The sequence below is a fragment of the Xenopus laevis genome, chromosome 3L (assembly GCF_017654675.1).
Source record: "Xenopus laevis strain J_2021 chromosome 3L, Xenopus_laevis_v10.1, whole genome shotgun sequence".
NCBI classification, from domain to species: domain Eukaryota; kingdom Metazoa; phylum Chordata; class Amphibia; order Anura; family Pipidae; genus Xenopus; species Xenopus laevis.
Window position 1 is genome coordinate 23,639,914 of NC_054375.1, and position 23,927 is coordinate 23,663,840.

At 38.9% G+C, this 23,927-nt stretch overlaps 2 protein-coding genes and 1 long non-coding RNA gene across 7 annotated transcripts in view; all 3 read right to left on the reverse strand.

Moving 5' to 3' along the window:
* Window positions 1-3,719, reverse strand: part of c12orf4.L (chromosome 12 open reading frame 4 L homeolog) — a 31,365-nt gene extending 27,646 nt beyond the window's left edge. The window contains exons 1-3 of one of the 5 annotated variants that reach the window (XM_018250616.2): window positions 3,539-3,717; window positions 2,725-2,774; window positions 171-364 (exon numbers count right to left, since the gene is read on the reverse strand). In XM_018250616.2, the coding sequence (XP_018106105.1) occupies window positions 171-348 (178 nt within the window). In that variant the 5' untranslated portion in view covers window positions 349-364; window positions 2,725-2,774; window positions 3,539-3,717. Of the gene's footprint in view, window positions 1-170; window positions 365-2,724; window positions 2,775-3,538 lie in introns of all 5 variants that reach the window. The other 4 variants (XM_018250617.2, XM_018250615.2, XM_018250618.2 and 1 more) reach the window with 4 other exon arrangements.
* Window positions 3,720-8,785: 5,066 nt separating this feature from the next.
* LOC108705931 (speedy protein 1-A-like) lies at window positions 8,786-15,969 on the reverse strand. Its single transcript, XM_041586046.1, has 8 exons — window positions 15,768-15,969; window positions 14,892-14,990; window positions 13,674-13,720; window positions 12,506-12,564; window positions 11,346-11,431; window positions 10,159-10,327; window positions 9,609-9,794; window positions 8,786-8,991 (listed from the first exon to the last, which is right to left on the reverse strand). Exons 1-8 carry the CDS (start codon window positions 15,776-15,778, stop codon window positions 8,938-8,940), a joined length of 711 nt encoding a protein of 236 aa, XP_041441980.1. The 5' UTR covers window positions 15,779-15,969; the 3' UTR covers window positions 8,786-8,937.
* A 70-nt stretch (window positions 15,970-16,039) lies between these two features.
* LOC108710780 lies at window positions 16,040-19,538 on the reverse strand. Its single transcript, XR_001934792.2, has 3 exons — window positions 19,197-19,538; window positions 18,629-18,748; window positions 16,040-17,727 (listed from the first exon to the last, which is right to left on the reverse strand). It is a non-coding gene; the product is annotated as an uncharacterized LOC108710780 (long non-coding RNA).
* Between the last annotated feature and the right edge of the window lie 4,389 nt (window positions 19,539-23,927).

Below are 23,927 nucleotides of genomic sequence, written 5' to 3' on the forward strand. Positions count from 1 at the left end.
TACTGCTAATTGGTTGCTATGGGTTACTGCTCTTGGGCAAACTTACTGTAAATTTTTTACAAAACCCCCCATGAATCAAATTTGAGTGCTGCTGCTATCACACGTGACAAAACACTTGAGTTCACCCCATAGGCAATAGCTTCTTCTATCAAATGAGTCTATCGACTTACCTTTCTCTACAAAGCAGGGCAGGTTGTGAAGCAGCATGAGGCGTCCATGCAGGTGATTAAGGTTTTCTTGGACCGGGAACTGAAGTGGTACCGTGAGTGCAAATTTCTGAGGTCCAGCTTGGAAGTTGTACACAAAATCTCTCTGTGTGTAACTGTCTTTTGCTTTCCCAGGCTTCATCTTCAGACTGCAACTGCTAAACACGAAGAAAAAAAAATTGTACCACCAGGTCTAGTAATCTGCTACATTGTTTTAGTCAGAACCAGCAGGGCAGAAAATGTAAAGCGCCAGATATTGCTTTCAAAAGCAATTACATTTACAAATAACTTTAAAAAGAGTGCACATTTTTAATGAATGCATACTGGAAAGTTTTGTAGAATTATAATTTCTTTATTATCCCTAAAGGAGAAGGAAAGCTACCAAGGCAGTTTATTGCCGATAGATTAGCCACTATAATGCAAGCTAGAATGCCATTTTTATTCTTTAGAATGCTTTTACATACCTGAGTAAACATCTCTAGACACTGTCTCTGTTTGTTTAGGATAGCAGCTGCCATATTAGCATGCTGTGACATTACTTCCTGCCTGAGTCTCTCCCTGCTCGTTCATAACGCTGAGCTTAGATTACAGCAGAGGAGGAGACAAGGAGATAACTGGGCATGCTCAAGCCTGAGCCCTGGAGGTTTGAGCTGAAAGAAGGAAGTCTGATACAGAAGCCGATTTGTACACAATATAAGGAAAGAAATGTGGTGTTTCTTTTAACAGAGCAGCATTATTTTGAGAGTTTACTGGTGTATTTATATAGACCTTTCTGATAAAATTTACTTAGTTTTAACCTTTCCTTCGCCTTTAAGGATGGAGTTTCTCTGTACATGGCTGACAGGCTGTCAATCACCCCTGTTGTGTCACTGTCTCCAAAGGCACTAGAAAGATTATCATCATAAAAAATATGATAGGCAATTGGCCCTTTGATCTAGATCACTAAGCTTCACATTTGTGCTGCATTGAACTGTAACAGATGTACCTTCCTAATACTCCCAGCAACCTTTTACCTTGGATTGTATGCTGCAGGGAGTTGTAGCACAACAATATCAGGAGACAGACAGTAAAGAAACAGGGGTTTAACCCATTTACACCAAACGCTCTTCAGGTTTTCGGCACACCTATGCCGTTAAAGGGCAAATAACATCATTAGATATAAAGGTCAAGCGGGCTGTTTAGGTGCATATGGTAACTATGTCAGCAAGCTTGTACCCTTTGAGAAAGGAATATTTCATGTTAAGAATGTATTAGAATCAACATGGCTAGGCTTCTCGTTTACATTTAGGGTTGTAGGGCTGCTATGGAAGCAAAAGTCTACACATTCTGCACTACAGCATACCCCCCCTTAAAGGAGTTGTTCACCTTTGAGATCACTTTTAGTATGATATAGAGAGTGATATCCTGAGACAATTTGCAATTGGTTTACATTTTTTATTATTTGTGTTTTTTGAGTTATTTCGCTTTTTATTCAGCAGCTCTCCAGTTTGCAGTTTAAGCATTCTGGTTGCTAGGGTCCAAATTACCCTAGCAACCACATATTGATTTGCACAAGAGACTGGAATATAAATAGGAGAGGCCAGAATAGAAAGAGGAGGAATAAAAAGTAGCAATAACAATACATTTGTAGCCTTACAAAGCATTTGTTTGTTTTTTTTAGAAGGGGTCAAGCTGGAAAGAGTGAGAAGAAAAAAGCAAATAATTATAAAACTATAAAAAATAATGAAAACCAATTGAAAAGTTGCTTAGAATTGGCCATTCTATAACAAAAGTAACCTTAAAGGTGAACCACCCCTTTAATGTCCTGCCCTCCTGCTGGCTTTTCCATATAGTAAATATAATCAAAACGAATAGCACACCTAATTGAAGAAAAATACATTCATTACTAAAAAAGGAAAAATTACAAAATTATATTTGGTGAGCCCAACGTGTTTCGACCTTAAGGGTCTTCCTCAGGGGCACAAATAATAAAAAAAATCAAAAAGGCTTTTCCATATAGAACAGTGATCCCCAACCTGTGGTCCACTAGCAACATGCTCACCAAGCCCTTTGATGTTGCTCCAAGTGGCATTAAAGCAGGTGCTTATTTTTGACATGGAGAAATATTTTGGAGGCGTAAAAACCAAGTGTACTGCCAAATAGACCGATCTGTAATCTGCCAGTCCACAAAGAGGTTACCAAAAAAAAAACAAATGCAGTCCTTACAGGGCACCCCTCAGAATTATTTTCATGCTTGTGTTGCTCCCCAACTTTTTTTTTTTTTGTATTTAAACCCAGCTCACAGGTATAAAAAGGTTGGGGATCCATTATAGAAAGTGCAGCCACCCAGACACTAGAGGACAGGGAATCCTGACAGGGCCCGGGCTGTGTATGTATCAGGAAATGCTTGGGGGCCACGTCATAAAATATTTAGGGGTGGTTCACTTTTAAGCAAACTTTTAGTATGTAATAGAATGGCCAATTTTAAGCAACTTTTCCCACTGGTTTTTCATTATTATTTTTTTTTAGAATTATTTACCTTTTTCTTCAGAATCTTTCCAGCTTTCAGGTGGACGTCGCTGACCCCATCTAAAAAGCAAATGCTCTGTATGACTACACACTTATTACTGCTGCTTTTTTTTATTTTTTTATTTTTTTTTTATTACTCATCTTTCTAGTAAGGTCCTCTCCTATTCATATTTCAGTCTCTTATTTAAATCAATGCATGGTTGCTAGGGTAATTTGGACCCGAGCTACCAGATCGTTAACAATGCAAGAGCTGCTGAATAAAAAAGCTAAATAACTCAAAAACCTTAAATGGTAAAAAATGAAAACCACTTGCAAATTGTCTCAGAATATCACTCTCTACATCATACTAAAAGTTAACTCAAAAGTGACCAACCCCCCAGATTGTGTCATAAAATACAAGGACCATAGTGTATTCATCATCCTAATGTAAGGCATGTGTCTTTGTTCACTGGGTCGTGTTGTTTTGGAGACATGGCCAAAATGTTTGCCTCTGTGCTGGAAGCAGCAATGAAGTTGTTGATCACACCATCCTGCTGTCAGTCCAAGGTTGTCCCTGTGCAGTTCAGCAGCTGGAGCTCTTTATAAGTTGGACACTGCAAACAACAACAAGCTGTACAAAATAGTCCCGTATATGTGTTTGTATGAATATATATTCTCCTCCTCCAGAGCTGAGCTGTTAATGCAAATATATGAATAGGCTTAAAAACACTAGGTTCCATTGCTCTGCGCCTGAGCCCGGGTAACTTGCTGCTGGGCCGCACTTATACAACATTATCTATAGCGGGGTACAACTGCTCCAGCTCCTACTCCCATTTCCGTTTTACCTCGGTCCCAGTAGAGTGCGAATCACTCAGATACTCCCAGCGCAGCTCAGCAGTTCCCACGATCTATTGCGCCTTCCTGTCTCTCTCATAAGCGGCAGCCATATTGCCTCATCTCCCATAGTCCCAAGCGCGCCACGGATGCCTACACAGCTCAATCTTCTCAATCTTCTGCTCTTGCTAGTATAGAGCGCCCTCTTGTTGTCCACTAAAAGAAAGACTGTCATACGTTCGATAACTTTATACAAAACAGTTATAAAATAAATGTCTTCCAACCTCAATTTCCGGTGACAATAACTTGATTGGTTATGCTATTATTGTCAGTTCATTAAACTACAGAAAATCGTTATTAATTCTGTTTTACTAATAGCCTTTATTATTTTACACTATACAACTATTTTTACATTATTTAACTATTTTAATCTTTAACCAAACATTTTTAAAAGCTGCAGAAAAGATACTTTGAGCAGTGTCAGACTGGCCCACTGGGATACCAGGAAAACTCCCGGTGGGCCCAGGTGTCAGTGGGCCCTTTTGCTTGTAGCCATTTGGCCTATTTAATGGTCATTCCCTATTTCTTTATGGTAAAACATGGTATAATAGTTTGCAAAATGGGCCCACGGTCTAAAGTTTTCTGGTGAGCCCCTGGCATCCCAGTCCGACACTACTTCAGGCCCGGACTGGCAATCTGTGGGTTCTGGCAAATGCCAGAGGGTCTGCTATAAGGTGCCACAAAAAGTCAGTATTTAGTGGGCTGGTGGGGCTGTTTCGGCCTCTGTGTGAGCTTATTAGGCCTTTGTGTACCTGAAATGCCAGGGCCTATTTTAATTCTCAGTCCAGGCCTGCTGTACTTGTCCTCAGGGCCGCCATTGCCACCAATATTTTTAAATGGGGGGGCCCTGTCCACAAATGTTTTTTATGGGGGGTCCTGACCACCAATAGGGGGCCCAGGAAATTTTGTTGTATGGGGCCCTGCGATTGATGATGGCGGTCCTGCTTGTGCTATAAATTACTGAACGTACCAGGTCTAATTGGCTGAGCCACAATATTTCGAAGTTCACCACTGATAAACAGTATAGCTGCATATTTTGAAGTAAGAAAAATGTAAGGTTTAAGAAGCACACTAATGAATCATACATATAAAAAAAAAACAATCACACAGATAAGATTTACTAAACACCTACTACACTTTGGGTGTCCGTATATGGAATATAAATAACAGTTCTTATATAAAGGCACGGAACATGTATGTACGATATTATTTATTGTAGAGTGCTGCTGTGCTGACTATATGTGCTTAAGGAGTTGAACCAAAGAGATATTAAGCATACTGTATGTCTAGGGTTGCCACCTTTTCGGTTTTGACCCGAAACAGTTCAGCTTTTCTAAGACCTGTTCGGGTCTCAAGTTTCTGTTCGGTTTTCAGCCTTGTGAAAACTGAACGATAATTGGGCCAATAAAAGAATTTTCAAGTGAGGCAAATTTCTAAGTTAGCATTTCTGTATTTCAGAGCTCTCTGGATAACTGATTTCTATGTAATAGATCCAATACATGTAATTAAAGTATTGGGCTTACTAAGGCAGAATATAGATAAGAGATAGGGTTGCCATCAGTGTGGTTTTGAACTGGACATCTACAACATTGAAAACTGGATGGAAATGCAGCGAGTTGCGTCTAAAGCTGGCCATACACTATTAGATTTGGTGAGGTCACCAAACGAGTGGATCTCAACCCGATATGCCCACTAACGGCAGGGCGATATTGGATTACAATGCTGCGAATGGGCGCCGATGGGTCGCATTAATGTAAATCCTCTATTGCAATTATTTTTTTAAGCAAAATAAAAATAATCATTGAACAAATGAAGGCATAAGCATTGCATTGTTTATTCACATATCCAAACTTTGCGCTGGAAGTGTCACATCCCCACTCTGCAAATGTCAGCCACAACTTGCACCCAGTCTGTTCACAGACTGGATTCTCCCTGATACATTAGATAGCTTTAAGAAGGGGTTGGATGGCTTTTTAGCAAGTGAGGGAATACAGGGTTATGAAAGATAGCTCATAGCACCAGGGACTGTTACTATGATTACTATACAATTACTATTTTGTGGTCAGGGACTGGTTTATGAGTAGCAATTCCTTCAATATAGAGCTTTGTTGGCTTTCTGGTACAGTCAAACCTCTGATTGTTACACTTTTTTTTTTTAATTGTTTGGCCGCTCTACTATGAGTAACAGCTCTCAAGATCTTGGTGGTGTACTACAGTATACACAAAAAACTCATCCCTGTCTGGAACATTAATTCACAAGGGGCACCTGTAACCAAGGCAGAAAGGAAGATTATAGACCCCACTAGCAAATAATGCTATATACAAGGAGGCTGCCTTACATTTCTACACTGTGGGGTTCAGTTACATAGGGCGCACATTGATAATCATGTGACAAACATTTTTCTTCTAACATTTCCTTTTTGGTTTCTTTCCTATTGATCCTCCATCCAAGTTTTTCTGCTCCTTTTTTTTTATTCCACTCTCTCATTTAAGGTTCTCTAGTCATCGCCCTCTTTCTTTTCTTCGTACTGGTGTTATATTAGACTTGTTCTGATTTCCTATTTGTGATGTAGATTTCTGTACTAAGTGTGGTGTGCTCTCCCCAAGTGCTTGTCTGCCTCTTCTCTGCACAACCGAACCTCTGGCCATAGCCAACCCCAATCGGCAAACTAATGGCTGTAGACAAGCAAATATAGCGATATACAGAAGGAAAAAAATACAAGGTATTAAATGGACTGCCTATTGTTATATAAATGACTAATGCATAGAAATGCTACCACTGTCCCAAAAATTAACACAATGTTGTGCAAATTCATAGCTACATAGTAGATAAGGTTGAAAAAAGACACTAAGGGGTACATATATATATATATATATATATGTGTACATTTTATGATATCGTAAAGGCAATACCATAGCAACAGTAAAATTCCTGATGCTTTTTAAGTTGGTAGAGGATTTTCCAAAGACAAATGTGATACTGTATGTAATGTTCATCAGATTTATGCTGCGGTGCCTCTACAGGGGCTTGATATGCAGCATCTTTTATGAGCCATTTGCAGTTGGTTACTGTGTGTGTAATATATACAAAAATATCTAAAATCCTTTCCTCCATTCTCCTTCAAGCTTCAGATGCAGAAGCGGATTCTGTGTTCAAACCTGGGATTTTTTTTTGTTGTGTGAGAACAAGGTGGGTTTTGCTGCAGGGACATATATGTGTCTGGGAACAAGGGGACAGAGAGTTTTGGCCTTTCCCCAAAGATGATGGAGGGCAAGTCCTTATGCCGGTCACATACACACACATATGTTTTACAGTTCACTCAGTTTCTAAACCTAAATGTAAATACAATTATCAGTAAATTGTGGCCACATGTAACAAGCAAAAGGCAGCCATCCATCTGGTTATCTGGGAATGTATACCTTGTAATGAATCAGATCTACTAAATCTGACAATCAAGAGACGGACACATAATTAGATTTAAGAAAATGCTTTCTTTTATTTATAATTCTTCAAAACCTTATAAGTTGATCCAGAGGAAGGCAAAGAAAAACCCTCAGTAAAACAGGGGCCAATTAGTCTTGCTGAGGGAAAAAAATTCCTTCCTGACCCCAAAATAGGCGATCGGATAACTCCCTGGATCAAACTCTATAATATATATATATATATATATATATATATATATATATATATATATATATATATATATATAAATATATATGTATAATATAACATTTAAATATCAATATTTAAATTAAATTCTCTGTAATATAAATAATAATGTTAGTATTTAAATAGAAAGTCTATAATTTACAGTATACATCAACATAATGTTCTATACTAAAATATATAGAAATAATAATGACAAATTCAACATATTATGCTCCCAACAAGCACCTAGGACTATCTTTAAACTCTGGTCTGTCCCAATCTCTGTGCCCTCTCTCTTGTCCTGCCACAATCTCCATGTATCTCCCCCTCACTGCCTGCTGTACTACCGATCCCTCTCCTTCCCCATCCCTTATTTTATTTGTGTGTACAATTCCATGTATCCATATAAATTTTCCTGCCTTCTTTTTACCTCCAATCACTGTGTGCTACTCCCTTTTCCAAACCTAATCTCTGTGCACTCCCTGCTCCTTTTCTGATATCTGTGTGTTCCTCTCTTTTCCCACTTCTTGTATTGACGTCTGTGTGTTCACCCTGCTCTTCACCCAGTCTCTGTGTAATGTGTTCATTATCTATATATAATTTATATTTATCAATATTATCAATTTAAAGGTAAGATAAATACATTTCAAATAAATATACATATAAAATACAAAAATAAAAAATATCAACACTGTACTAAAATACTACAGGTATGGGTCCTGTTAGGGAAGGAGAGGGGGAAGGGATCAGGGGTATGAGACCTGTTATGCAGAATGTTCAGGACCTGGGGTTTTCCAGATGAGGGGTCATTCTGTAATTTGGATCTCCATACCTTATGTATACTTAAAAATCATTTAAACATTAAATAAACTCAATAGGATTGTTTTGCCTCCAATTGACACTCATTACATCTTAATTGGGATCAAGTACAAGCTACTTTTTTAATACTATGGAGAAAGAGGAAATCATTTTGAAAACATTTGCATTATTTGATTAAAAATTAAGTCTATGGGAGATGGTTTTCCTGAAATTTCTGGATAACAGGTTTCCCAATAATCGATCCTATAACTATACTATAGCAAACTATACAATATACTTTCAACAACATTTAAATCAAACACAAATATATAGAAAAACATTTCTATTAAAGTCTATACATATGTCTATATATCTATATGTATTAAAATATCAGCATCTAACTATAAACTAATATGTAGTTAAACATTTAAATTTAAAGCTCTATATAAATATATTTAAATATAAATGCAGGCATGGGACCTGCTATCCACAATGCTCAGAACCTGCGGTGTTCTGGATAAGGGGTCTTTTTCTGTAATTTGGATGCCCATATCTTGTTTCCAAAAAATTTTTTAAACATTAAACCCAATAGAATTGTTCTACCACCAATAAGGATTAATTAGCTCTTAGTTGTGATCAAGAACAAGGTACTGTTTTATTATTACAAGGAAAAAATAAATGACTTGAAAACATTTGAATTATTTGATTAAAATGGAATCTGTAGAAGATGGCTGTCCCGTAACTCTGAGCTTTCTAGATAACAGGTTTCCAGATTATGGATCCCATAACTGTACTAAAATATATTAAGCTATAATAATATTAAAATGGCAATAAGTTACCTAAACTCTATAATAAAATGACAAAATATAGATGTTGTACTAAATAAAAGGATGAGGGTGGAACTTATGGGTTGTCTTTCTTCCACATTCTCTTCATCCTCATCTTGAATGGCAGCTCCTAGAATTAACAGAGACATAACATTAGTCCTCCACAATTTTCTTTAAAGCCACAATTTCAGAATGTTCGGTACATCAGAGAAGCTGGTTCTAGTCACACTATTCTGTTGGTTCATTATAAGGAACTCACTTACTGTTTTCAGTTCTAAGACACCTGTACTGCTTTATTATGCCGCTGACACAGCACATTGCATGAATACACCTTTCTTTGCCAATACATACATATTATGCAAGTAGAATACATAATTCATTTTTTTATGTATGTATATTTTGAAAAATCAATTCTCAGTCATACTACTTAGTTTAGTTTAAAGGGCCCTTTCACACAAAGGGACTCTGGTTATTAGTCTAACACCCACCTGGACCTGCTGGTGGGAGGGCTGTGTCAACTAAGTAGAATGGGGAATAAATTAAAAACAAAAAGCCTAAGCATGCTCTTGATCCACCTCAACCATGCCCATTATACCACAAACCCACAGCAAACCACCCAAACTCAACCCTCTGACCTCTTTGTAGCCCCTGAAATTGACTTTCAAATTTCTAAAGGCCCCCTACCTCTGGCAACCCCGTCCTCTTCATTGTGGCCCTTCCCATAGGAAGAACATAATTGTAATTTACCTTGTCTGGCCGGACTTTCTCTGGAGTTGGGGGCTTGGGCGCACACTGGGAGCAGACAGCTGGGCTGATATAAGGGAGACTGAAGTATAAGTAGTCCCTCTGTCTTGCGTGGAACCTGATGGCCAAACCATGGTTGTGGTGCCTTTCACGCCTCCATGCCCAGTGTGTTGGGTTATCTTCCATTGCCTAAAGGAAAAATAAACATATAAAAGTTACATTAAATGTTTATTAAGGATCATATTTCGCTCTAATTATGATACAATTATTACACAGCATTTTGAAACCATACCAATACTAGGCCATGACTTAGTCTTACAAATTGCATTATTGCTTTGACTATTGCAGTTTTCAGCAACTGTGCACATTCCTAGTGCCATTTTATTGGTTATTTTCTAATATGTAAGTTGTTTGTTATCATCAAAGTATCTATATGTAGTGTACAAACTCATCTTCTCTATCTTTGTCAAATTTTTATGTACAGTGCAGTGACATCCATAAATGATCATAAAGGTCAGGAAATGTAGATTGTGATTTCCAAAGTAATACTCACCTCCTCACAGGATGATCTGCTCACCCATGCTTTGAAGCCCATCCTCACCCACAACTCCAGTTTTTTGCTCCTCAGCTCCTGCCATTTAACCTGATACTCAACCCCGAGGCCCAAGGGGTAAATCAGGTCATGGAAGATTGTTTCTTCTTCCATTTCATTGGCCAGAAACCTAAAGGTGAAATACATCAATGTCACATAACACTCCAATGCATATTTTAATTTAAAGGAACCATATTCATTATGGGGTAAATTTATCAAAGAGTGAAGTTCCGCCACTAGAGTGAAATTCCGCAGCTCTCAATTCATTTCTATGGCATTTTGAAAGGCATATTTGTCAATGGGTGAAGTGAAAGTTCACCCTTTGATAAATACGCCTATAAAAATCCCATAGAAATTAAGGAGAGTGGCGGAATTTCACTCTAGTGGCGGAACTTCACTATTAACTTCACTCTTTGATAAATATACCTCAATGTGTGTTAACAAAATATAGAACACACAAGGGAACTGACTTTCTATATACAACCCCCCCGAGTCTGTCAAGTTTTAGTGGCTTGGGTCTTTATTGCTTGTGCCCTACTACTGACATGGTGTGATTAGTTAAGGTCCGTGTCAGGCTCTCTAGCAGGGGTCCCCAAACTTTTTTACCCGAGAGCCACATTCAAATGTAAAAAGAGTTGGGGAGCAACACAAGTCCCTTGGGGTGCTAAATAAGGGCTGCGATTGGCTATTTGGTAGCCCCTATGTTGACTGGCAGCCTACAAGAGGCTCTACTTGGCCCTATACTTCATTTTTATGCAATTAAAACTTTCCTCCAAGCCTGGAATTCAAAAATAAGCACCTGCTTTGAGGCCACTGAGAGCAACATCCAAGGGGTTGGACAGCAACATGTTGCTCATGAGCTACTGGTTGGGGATCACTGCTCTAGAGTGAGTGCAAGAAAAAAAATTAGTAGTGCTGATCAAAAAGTTACAAGTGGTATAGCAAAATATAATAAAAACATTTATCGTATTGTTCTGTACCACATGTGACTGATCAGCACTACCAGATGCTCCCCGTACAACTACAAAAAAATCCCATACAATTAAACAGAGTCTATCATCTTCTCAATACAGCTTTGTATCTCCCATAAAAATGTTTTGTACATACCGCTTCCCTTGTCATTTATAGGCTAAAGGAAAGATACTTACAGGGCTGCAAAGAAGTTCAAGGTGGTGTACTCTTCTTCCTGGAGCTTGGCACGCTGGAAATAAACTTTCACCATAGCCAGAAGGTACTAAAGAGAAAGAAATATGGTATATTCAGGGCATTTAACATCTCCCACCTTAGCTCAACATATGTAAGGCAGATGTATCTCATGTATAATTCCCTCCTTTCTACCCTATCACCAAACCTTTTTTCAAAGATGCATGCCAGCATCACTCTTCTGTGTTCAGTGAATCGATATTTTAGTAACAATTTTTAAAGTGCAGGGCAGGGTGCAAAAAATTGTTATTGAATTGATGAGACATCAACTTCATAGATCCCCAGCTGTTTTCCTCTTCCTTATACTCCAAATGTACCATAACCTTCAGATTGTAAACTCTTGGGAGTAAGGCACTCTAATCTTATTTTATTATTTTATTTTATTCTGTAACACTTTTGTAAAATGATTGCAAGTGCTGCATAACTTGCTGACGCTACATTAATGATGATGATGATAGCAGTGGTGCACAGAAGGACTTCAAATCCCAGAACCCATCACTTCACAGTGGAACAAAATAAGGGACAAGTCCCTGTGATCACAGACAGACTATCATTGTTTTCTTTCAATCTGTGGCATCAGATATGTCTGCATGTAAAAATATATATACAGGTATGGGACCTGTTATCCAGAATGCTCGAGACCTGGGCTTTTCCGGATAACGGATCTTTTTGTAATTTTGGTCTTCATGCCTGAAGTCTACTAGAAATTCATTTAAACATTAAATAAACCCAATAGGCTGGTTTTGCTTCCAATAAGAATTAATTATATCTTAGTTTGGATCAAGTACAAGCTACTGTTTTATTATTACAGAGAAAAAGGAAATCATTTTTAAAAATTTGGATTATTTGGATAAAATGGAGTCTATGGGAGACAGCCATTCCGTAATTTGGAGCTTTCTGGATATCGGGTTTCCGGATAAGGGATCCTATACCTGTATTTATTTTTGGTTCAGAGAGTGTTTATGCACTGTTTCTACATATGTCCAACTGACTGAGATAATGTAACAATGTGTAAGGTAAATTTTCCCTATAAACTAAAGTACATACATACTCCTCACTTATCTTGCTGTCCATCCCTGTGGCAATGTGTTAATACAATAATTACCTTATCAGTAAGTTTCCTGCAGGAGTCTATTGCCAGGCCTTTTCCAATTTGATGATGTTCTAAAAAAAAAAGTATTTAAAATTGTGAGCACCAATAGAAGAAACATTTTCACCAGAAATTAGACTGCTAAACAATATAAGCCACATCAATGCTATGCTCTTATTTTTTTTTGTTTTTTTTTTTTTGCAATAGCTACATTGCCATCCTCCAGTATCAACCACAATATTAATAGCAGTCACTGTTATGGCTGGAAAAGCAGCAAAGATGACACTGATATCACATAAAAATTCAGAAAAACACAGAGGCTAATGCTTTTTAGCAGTCTATTTCATATTGAACCACAAGCCTTACAATAAAGGAGAGCATGAAAGAGTTGCTTTAAATATTTGGAACTTATTAAGTAACACAGGTGTAGTTACCACTAGCAACCAGTAAAGGGCCTCATTTACAAAGCTCCGGTGCAGCTCTAGGTGCAGAAACTGGCACAATGCGCCTGTAGAATCTCCAAATATAAGTGCAGTGATTTTTGTGCCCAGGTGGTTCTCTCAACCACACATGAACACACTATTGTGCCTACTTACTATGCACTTAGTTGCAGTGAGTGACAATACTAGTGCAATAGAGCCCAGTACAAATGGGGGGCATGTGAATCCCCATATACAGCAGCTGCTAATGCAATTTGATCAGTTTACAAACAGATATATATGTATATATTAGAGTCATGTATATATTAGTAATATAAAAGAAGGGTAATAAAAATAAATCGCACCATTTTTTGCCATTTGCACCTAGTGCTCTCTTTGTAAATGTGGCCCCATAAAATAACTTGTAGCAGAGTGATCAGAACTGTTTCCTGATTGGTTGATATGAATCAGTGCACTAGGGAGATTTAGCACCTATGGGGTATATTTATCAAAGAGTGAAGGTAATAGTGAAGTTCCGCCACTAGAGTGAAATTCCGCCACTCTCCATTAATTTCTATGGGATTTTTATAGGCGTATTTATCAATGGGTGAACTTTCACTCATGGATAAATACGCCTTTCAAAATCCCATAGAAATGAATTGAGAGCTGCGGAATTTCACTCTAGTGGCGGAACTTCACTCTTTGATAAATTTACCCCTAAGTCAGCCTCCCTTTTATGGTGAAAGTGCAGGAGAATATCTTACCCAGGAGTTGGTAAAAGCCGGTGTTGGCAGCTGCAGCTGTTTCAGACCTGAAAAGAGGGTAAAAAATAAGGAGGTGAATGTTACACTTTATGCAATTAAATAAGGTTATTTCCCATAAGTGCTAATAATATGGCAGCTGTATGAAGGTCTTTAAAAGATGAACTAGATAAAAATCATATTAATGTTATTTGTTTACACTTTAGCTTTAAATGCCCCAATGCTTGAGTTTGAGTAAAATGGTAATTCACATCTTTCTAGGGGAACACTACCTGTATAAGGTTTGAGAAGAGTTGCACTTGATGGGCTTATAGGACCTATAATGTAATATAGCAATATAAAGGGTTGTATCCTTGTGTCCCCTGGCAATATAGCTGCTTTACACTTCTATCTCTGCCAAATAAACAAAGTATTTTTATCTACTACCTGCCAGAATCTTTCTTTTGCATTTCTATCCGTAGGTCTTTTGCTAACATGCATTATGAAGCTCGTTTAAAATAATGACACACAAAGAGGGTTAATTATTAAACTCTGAATTCCAAAAACCCCCAAAAATTGTGTTTTTACTGGATTAATTATACCCCAAGGATAAAAACAGTCTGAATATAAAATTCCGACATCGCAGACCTGCCGAGGTTGCATATACAATAAGTCAATGGGAAAAGTCCCAAAAATATCTTGATCTGCGCCGGGTTTCATGCAATAATCCGAAGATTTTGTGGTTTTCGGGCAAAAATCTGAAAAATTCGCACAGGAAATTTTTGGACAAGTGTATTGATAAATAAGGGGAAAAAAACCTGTGTGGATGTGGTTGGAGTATTTTTCAGAAAATATTGAGATAAATTCAGACTTTGATAAATGGGCCTCGCTGTGAGGATATTGGCTATTGTGTGCATTACTTGCCCAGAAATACTAGAGACTTTATCCAATTCTGATTGGTGTAAAAGAGAGAAGCATAAACCCTTATGAAATCCCTGTCTGCATTGCCCTAATGGATGTGTGTTCATCCCATATCACCTTGAAGCTGCCAGCGTGTGCTCATTTTTGCTGCCAGCGCACCTATAATTTTGAGACAAATGGATATATATATATATATATATATATATATATATATATATATATATATTTATATACACACACAATATAAAAGGATTTGTGTCCATGTGTCCTCTCACCTCCACTACCATTTTTACAAAATGTAAGAATATTTTCATCTACTACCTGGCAGTATTTTCAGTGGCCTCCGTGATGCATCTTTTTTTCACCGGCACTTCGAGGTCAGATGACAAAGCCTCGGTGTATGTCCTTATCTTCTCTTGCCTGAAATTAAAATATTCCATGTTTAATTTTATTTTTGTATTTTTATCCCAGGCATTTTGATTAATAGTCATTATGAAGGTAATTAGAAAGAGTGGCAGTTACATAAGAAACTTGTCAGTTACATAAGAGAGAATGGAGCAGAGAGGGAGATTTTTGCAATTTCATTCAATGTATTTATCGATACTAAAATACTAGTAATTTTATATAAATTAAGAGAGGAAATTTAGAACTTTTGAAATTTCTCTCTGTGCCAATGCCCTAATGAACAGTTTGGTTAATTCCTGGATATAGATTTACTGGTCTGACATAAGGGTTAATGTACTAAAAGTCACAAAAGTTTGTTTTTTATGAATTAAAAGATCTGATTCAAGCTTTGTGACATATATTACCCCAAAAATTTCAGGCACCAAAAATGTTTATAGTTTTACTAAGGGATGTTATATTTAAAGCTGCAAAAGTTTGTGTAAGGTACACATAGCAGCTACTGGTCACATCTGATGTTGATATGGATTAATAGACTGGGTTTTAATTTAGAATATTACCCCCCAATACTGCAACCAAGTATTCTAGAGGGTCAAGCACCAAAAATGCACTACAACCTATATGGAAATGCTTATGTAAATTGTGCAGAATTAATTGTGTTCAATAAGAAATAAGACATAAGAATGTGACCATTTCTATGGACACAGCAGTATTTGCTAGAATGCAGGCCAGTTTGGCACATACTATATTATTACTACTAAATTTCTCTTATAGCTTTGGAATTATCTGACTTACCTGCTAGACATTGTCCAATCAGTAGCAAATCTGTAAGGACTGAAAACCTAGAAGAAAAAAACCTGCAAAACAAAACTGTTGGGTGTGCAGGGGAATGAGTGATGGGTGTGTTAATGTGTAGGGATGATGCTGTGTGGGCTAATAAGTGTCAGAAAGTACAGGAATGTGTTTAGGGGTAAGGTATGTGCGAATCTATGAGGTATAGGGATAATTTGCTGTAAATCGCTCTGAAAAATCTGTGAAATCTATCCAGTCGCTCCTCAGCACTGCTGCTCCTCTAACAGTCAAGACCGTTATGAAGACAGTTATGACTGTTATGAAGCTTCAGCTGCCTGAGCCAATCAGATTGAGTATAGATGGCATGTGCCCACCTTTGCTTTGCCAGCTTCATGTACTGGTCACCTGTTTAAAAGCAAGCATCTTATTGGCTGGTCTGCACCTGGGCATAGACTCATTGATACTGTGTTCACTTTGCCAAAGGCCATACACAGTCATGCCTGGCAGGATAGAAGTTGCAAGTTGGAACAGGGAGGGCAGCAGGTATAGTAGGGCACAATGGGACATTAAGGCAAAGTAACAGCAGGTATAGTAGGTAGGTAAGAAGGTGACAGTAGGGAAAGGTGGGACAGTAAGACTTTATATCAGTGTTATCCAGCCAGTGGCCCTGTAGTTCTTTTTACAGTACAACTCCCAGCACCCAGCCATAGGTGAGTTTAAGGACCATGGGCCAGAATCTGCTTAGCCACACACACAATTCATGGACACTCAAAATTATATAACCACCCTATTAGCTATAGAATTGTAGCTCCATTCCTCCCAACGGAGGGATTGTTGCAGGACTCTAGACTCAAATGGAGCTCCATAGGTACAAAGAACTGAAGTATTAAGGGATTGTCCTGTTGTTTAACATGGAGGTCCCAAATGAAGTTCTGGTAAGGGCAAGGGAATGATTTTCTCCCTCAAGCAGGGCAAGAGTCCCTATAATGGTGGTATCAACTGCTGCCTGATACTTGTTACACATATCTTACACATATAGCAATTTAACCTGTTGCATTACTGATCATGTTTTATACCTTCCTTTTTTGAGTTATTGTATGCAGGGCCACCATCAGTAGACTTGGGGCCCAATATTACAAATTTATCAGGGCCCATTACCCATGGGCCCCTAAATATTAGACAGTCTCCTGGGTCCCTGGGTGGTGGGCCAACCAACAATAATGTGGGGCTGCTAGTTATGCTAAAACACCACCCATGATCCACCGAATGCAAACATTTTTTGTAACTCTGAAATTGCACCTTTCCATCTCTGGTGCCCCCTCTGCCACAGGACCCCAACTGCAGTACCCTCTGTACCCCCCACCTAATAGCAGCCCTGTCTATGTTTTATGCCCATGGCATTTAAACTTTTCCTCACTCGTTTTGTTTCAGATATCCAACCAGCTGGCCAATGGTTCAATCAGCGATTTGGCCACACTCCTGTACTGCTTGGCCAGATATCTTGAAATATTGGCCCATATGTGGCTTGTTTTATCTATTTAATCACAATAAATTTTTATTTATTGCAGAGAATTTATATAAAATAGTGAAAAAAGTAAATGGAAACACTAAAGGACTCAATTTTTTAAAAAAATATTTCAATTAAAACTATGTAGGCAAACAAGTATTAAAATGACAACAAAATGCAAATACAAAATGGGCATGCACTACATAAGATCACTGTCTAAACCTCAGATTTATGAAGAACATTTTGTCCCTGGGGAATGAAATTAAATAAAACTGGTTGGAACGGATATGTTTTCCCTGATATTTACAGCATTTAACAAAATTGCTTAAAACATGAAGATTGTTACACATATATATTTTAAGTTACCAATAGAGATACACAGTCACAAAGCCTCGCAAAATAAGACACTTTTGTTGTGCCAGGTGCTGTACCGGAAGACCCAATCCTGTCATAGTCCTGCCAAAAAAATAAAACTTTGACTTAATTTCGGTTGGTCTTTTTGAATTCGAATTTTGAAATTTTTCAAATTCGATCCTTGATAAATATGCCCCTTAATGTACATTCATATTCTAAAAAGTTGGTTTTTGTGTCAGTATCATTTTAAGGGCAGGGATCTCTTCTCTTCCCAGGATATGAAAAAAAGTTGACATGGCACATTCAGTTTTTGCATGACGATTTAAGTGTTCATTTCTGCAATCCTATAGGAAATTACTCATCTCACTATACCTAAATGTGGGGAATAAAGAAGTACCAAAAGTACCCAAAAATTGGATGTATGAGTGGTAAAAGTGCAATGATGGATAACAATGTATGCAAATTAGAAGACTACCTTGATACAACGTTTTTTTCAAGAAAATATTTTCAGATCTGCTTTCCTTTGTGCTTCACTGTATACAGACTGATGAATTCTTGACTCAAGTTTACGCACTTCTACACTGGCTTAGTATCCTATCACAATAAATAAAACTCAACAGTTTTCCCACAATTGTGCATTTGATATGAGCTTGTTAGGACAAAAGGGACAATGTGATTTTATATATTCAATGTGGCCCTAGTGCTATCCCATAGTAGTCAGACTTTTGGTTAAGAATTAAGTCATATAGGGATCTAGGCAGTTTTTATTGAGATATATGGGGGTTAAGCTTTAACTCTTTATTGAGAAATATCCTATTATTTAAAGTATGATGGAGAGGTGATTTTATGCCGAATTCTCTTTTCTTACTCACTACTTAACGACGTACACCACCTAACTTTCTTCTTAATTTGTGTGAGGGGTACATTTGCGACATCTTTTTATTAGATTACTAACTGTACTGTAAATCCCTCATCTTTCAATAGAAAAGCATGGAACACTCACCCCTTGAGAGCCATCTTGAAAATAAGGATTTGGCCCTTTATGTAAACCTCTTCCACGGCCTTTACATTTTTCTGGTTGCCACGTTCTTGTCCATATGAAAAGTCTGCTGTTGTTCATGTCCTAAAATTATACAAAGTTACTCATACTTAAACATGTGTGAATTGTGTAAAAATTAATTCTGTAATGTAATTTTGGCATTAGATCAAACCTATGTCTGCTAGAGATCTGTTGGCACAGCACTAATACATACACACACAATTCTGAGTTTTTTGATGCCATACAGTTTTGTATTTTGAATTATTGCACATTGTGAGCCAATTTAAACTAATCCAATCTGTAGGAGGTGTAGTAAAATTGCAGAAACTAGCCACTGCAAAAGTGGTCAGACATCCCCTCAGTTCAGTACCCTGCACAGTCCAATAAGCTACTGATTCTATCTGGGAGACTGAATCAGCAGGTAAAAATCATGATGCCCCTTAAAACACTTAGCTTTTGAGGAAGCAGTATCAATAGAATTATCAAATAATCTGTTGCTCATTGGCAATTTACTTTTCCAGTTGTCACTTACCTTGCTGAATTCCTTTCACATTGTTTTTCTTAAAAGCTGGTTAAGCCACGTTTGAGTTCTACTTGTCTGTAGTTTTTCCTCTGTACAGCAAAATCTGCTTCTTTTTCTTCCTCATTGTAGTTACCATCACTGTAGTTACTATAACCATCATAGTAATAAGATTTGGAAGGAGGGTCTCCATAAGGTAGAATATTTACTCACCACATGGGGGAAGTGCACCACCCTGAGCCCTCAGCATTGGGAGTTATTTTATGTTCAACCTCAAACAAACAAATCTTGAGAGTTAATATACACATTTAGGGGCAGATTCACTAAGGGTCGAATTTCGAAGTTAAAAATACTTCGAAATTCGACCCTCGAATTGAAATCCTTCGACTTCGAATATCGAAGTCGAAGGATTTAGCGCTAATCCTGCGATCGATCGATCGAAGGATTTTTCGTTCGATCGAACGATTAAATCCTTCAAATCGAACGATTCGAACGATTTTAATCCAACGATCGAAGGAAAATCCTTCGATCAAAAAAAGGTTAGCAAACCTATGGGGACCTTCCCCATAGGCTAACATTGACTTCGGTAGGTTTTATCTGCCGAAGTAGGGGGTCGAAGTTTTTTTTAAAGGGAAAGTACTTCGACTATCGAATGGTCGAACGATTTTTACTTCGATTCGTTCGATTTCGTTCGAATTCGAACGAATTTAACCAATTCGATGGTCGAAGTACCCAAAAAATACTTCGAAATTCGAATTTTTTTCATTCGAATCCTTCACTCGAAGTTAGTGAATCTGCCCCTAAAATTCTAATCTGTGGCACGTAAGCAGTTAATTTAAGATATGCAAATTCCTGTAGAAGACAGATGAGTAATGACACTAGCCCTGATATCCTTTGTCTTCATAAAATGTGTACAGTCCACTAATATTTAAAAAATTCCTTATAAAGGAAATTGCATAAATTCCACTTTTCCAAGACCTGTTTTTGAGACCTACTTAACATTTAAAAATGTTGACTAAATTAGGACTTACAAGTTTCTTTTAAGCAGTCAGGTCCTGATGGGTTATTTCTCTTAGAACAAGATTTCTTCAATTAGAAGCATTTCTGCATATGGTACAATCCATCCCTCTGCGGTTATGCTTTTTGTGATACAGCATACTGTAAATATCAATTGCTTGTCAAATCACTGCAAGGGCATAATATTAGCTGACAGAGCACTGAGCTGTGCTTGGGGAAAAGTTCCGTCCCATCAAATCCCAGCACAATGACATCTAAAGAGGGACAATGGACACAATATGGACACCCTATACTGGAATGTATCCGACTGTTAAAACATAGAAGCAGTTCCTCATAAACTTGAAACACTTTTTAGATAAAGATCTGCAAAATACCAGCTGTATGTTTGCAAAAAGGCAATATATCCCTTCATACCAGTCTAGCCCTAGAACATGAAGTGCCATACCATTTGGACAGGGGCGATTCTTGCTATTATGCCGCCTGAGACGGCCTTCTTTCGCCGCCCCCCACCCCTCCCCACGGCACTAACCTTTATAGCGCCAGAGAGGGCAGGGGCGGTCCACGACGCTTAGTGCAGAGAGCGCAATAGCAATTTGAGAACCGGAAATTCGGCTCTTAGTTACCAGGAGCGGTATTGTGCGCCGACATCCGAAGTCGAAGAATTTTTAAGATCGTACGATCGAATAGAAAATTCTAAAAGTTTCTATTTCATCATCTCCCAATTCCCAGTCTGCTCTGTAAAAAAAAAGAAGAAAATTATAAAAACATATAATTGATAACAAAACGTTCATGTCAACAAAGGATCAACTAGGATCTAGTGTGTGACATTTTTTTTAACTGACTTGATCTATTTCCCTGAAGATCTGGGGCCAACGCACCAGAATTAACATCTACTCAAGTGACTATTGGTGTGGGTATATTTTTGGTGTCATTTATTAGAGGTAAACCTTGATTTAAAGCAATTCTATTATGTATAAGTATTATTGGTAGAGCAGGCAGATCAAAGGGTGGCCTACTTTTTTATAGCAACCAGCCTTGCCAAAAGTCACTATGATTTAAAGCAGTATTTAAGGGGTTTGACTAGGGAAACTGCCTACAACTCTACCCACAGAATAGGTAGAGCAAGAACTAGCAAGGGCAAGATGATGACTATTTACATCTATGTTCCAAAACTGTGGCCCTTCAGCCATGGTGTCCACAAAATTTTTTCCAGGAGGGGGCAAGTAAGCTAGTATCAAAAAGGGTGCAAGAGGTGCAGGATCAAGAAGGCATAATATAACATAGAAGGATCAGCACTCTCATCTGTGACTGATTTAATATTTATTTATGGTGAAACACATCTCAATGGTGTTATAAACTTACCGAGGGGACGACAGGGACGCCTGTCGCCCCCTCGACGGGGACGCCCGTTCCTCTCCGCCGCCGCCGATGCGGCTAGGCCTCAGGCGCCGGCTCCTATGGAGCGCGCGGCGCGCATGCGCAGTAATTAAAGGCGCAGGCGCTGGCGCTGATTCGCCAGCGTCCTGTGGCGCCAAATTCAAATCTTTAAATGGCCAGCAGTCCTTTTTGCCTTGCCCAACGTAGGTTCTGTTTATCGTTCCTGGGTGTGATTATTCTGTGATTCTTGTTGTGACCTTTGGCTATTCCTGATTACTGTTTGACTTCCGCCTGCCCTGACCCTTTGGCTTTGTTCCCGACTACTCTTTGGATTCCGTTTCTGTACTTCGACCCTGTTAGTTGCTGACCCGGCCTGTGACCTCGACCACTCTGCTGTTTACCGATTTTGTACCGCATTCCGATTGGTTTTGACTTGGCCCGTTCCTGGACTTTGTTAACTCTACGTTTAGTTCCCTTGCTCGCCCAGAGTTCTTCCCTCAGTCTCCTCACTATTAAGTCCTGGCGGCATCCGAGTAGCGGAGGGCTCCACCCGACGTGAAAGGCGGCGGTTATAGGCCGAAGCGTGAGCCGAGCCCGGGACATTGGGGTTTACTCTGGGTTGTGGGATACCGAACGTTACATTACGTTGGGCCAATAACTAAGAAGATGGAGCCAGCTGAAGCTACTGCTTCCACCACTCCTTCGGAAGCGATTCTGGCAAATCTTCTACAGAGACTTGGTGAACAGGAGGACAAGCAAGACTACATTGTGCAATGTCTTCACGGTCTTTCTTCCAGACTTGACATGATGCAGCAACAGCCTGTTCCTGGTCCGAGTAATACTACTCCTCAGGCAAGTACTTCTCCACTTGCTGGTAGTACCTTCCATGAGCCCAAGGTTCCTTTCCCCGAGAAGTTTGCTGGGGATCGAAGTAAGTTTTTTACTTTCCAAGAGGCCTGTAAACTGCATTTCAGTTTTTTACCCTATTCCTTCCCTACTGAGGAGTCTAGGGTGAATTTTGTAGTTACGCTGTTACAGGGTGATGCCCAGCTCTGGGCATTTAGTTTGTCTCAAAGGGATCCAGCCCGTCTCTCCTTAGAGGCTTTCTTTAAAGCCATGGCTATTATTTACGATGATCCTGATCGTGCCGCCTCTGCTGACGCTGCCATACGTGCCCTTAAACAAGGCAAACGGCGGGCAGAGGATTATTGTACTGAATTCCGCCGTTGGGCGGTAGAGACGGGCTGGAATGATACGGCTCTTATGAGTCAATTCAGGGTTGGTTTGGCTCCGACTATTAAAGATAGTCTTGTAAATTTTCCCGCACAGTCTTCTCTGGATTCTCTCATGCATCTGGCTATCCAGATTGATCGAAGGCATAGAGAGAGACTCCAGGAAGAGCAGGTTTCCTATGTTACACCTCCTCCCGTAAATGTCTTTAACACCCCTCAAGTCTTTCCTAGATCTTTAGAAGAACCTATGCAGATTGGTTCTACTCGTCTCTCTTCCGAGGAGAGGGTTCGTAGGAGGAATAATGGGTTATGTCTGTATTGTGGGGATAAGGGGCACTTTCGCAACACCTGTCCCAAAAGGCCGGGAAACGACAGAACCTAAGCAGGTCTGGGGAGTCTTGCTTGGGTGATGTCGTTTCTACTCCCCAATCTTCTCAAATTTTAATTCCGGTTCTTTTGAGTTGGGACAGTGGTTGTGTGCAGAGCTCTGCTTTTTTGGATTCTGGGGCAGCGGGTAATTTTTTGGATTTTGGGTTTATTCAAAAACATGGTATTCCTTGGGAACCACAGGTTCCATCTTTCAGACTATCCGCCATTGATGGTAGATCTTTGGGTTCCGGACTAGTATCTACTCGATCTAAGGTTATTCACATGTCCATTTCTGATCATTTTGAATCTCTTTCATTTTTCATTACTGAGTGCCCACAGACTCCAGTCATTTTAGGTCTTCCCTGGTTACAAGCTCATAATCCCCAGGTTGATTGGCCCTCTGGTAAAATTTTAAAATGGAGTTCTGCATGTATGTATTCTTGTGTTAAGCCTGTCCAGACCCTGGCCGCTACTTCTTTAAAGAGTCTTCCTCCTTGTTATGCCGCTTTTTCTGATGTTTTCTGTAAAAAAGCAGCTGAATCCTTACCCCCCCATAGACCCTATGACTGTGCTATTGAATTATTGTCTGGGTCTTCTCCTCCCAAGGGAAGGACATATCCTCTTTCCCTCCCCGAGTCTTTAGCCATGGAGGAATATATTAAAGAGAATTTGGAGCGGGGGTTCATTAGACCTTCTTCTTCCCCTGCGGGGGCTGGGTTTTTTTTTGTCAAAAAGAAGGATGGGACTC

Coding starts and splice junctions, on each gene's coding strand:
- LOC108705931 (XM_041586046.1), bottom strand. Junction 13,721..14,891: donor GCCACTGAAAATACTGCCAG/GTAGTAGATGAA, acceptor CCCTCTTTTCAG/GTCTGAAACAGCTGCAGCTG. Junction 10,328..11,345: donor TTGAACTTCTTTGCAGCCCT/GTAAGTATCTTT, acceptor TTTCACCTTTAG/GTTTCTGGCCAATGAAATGG.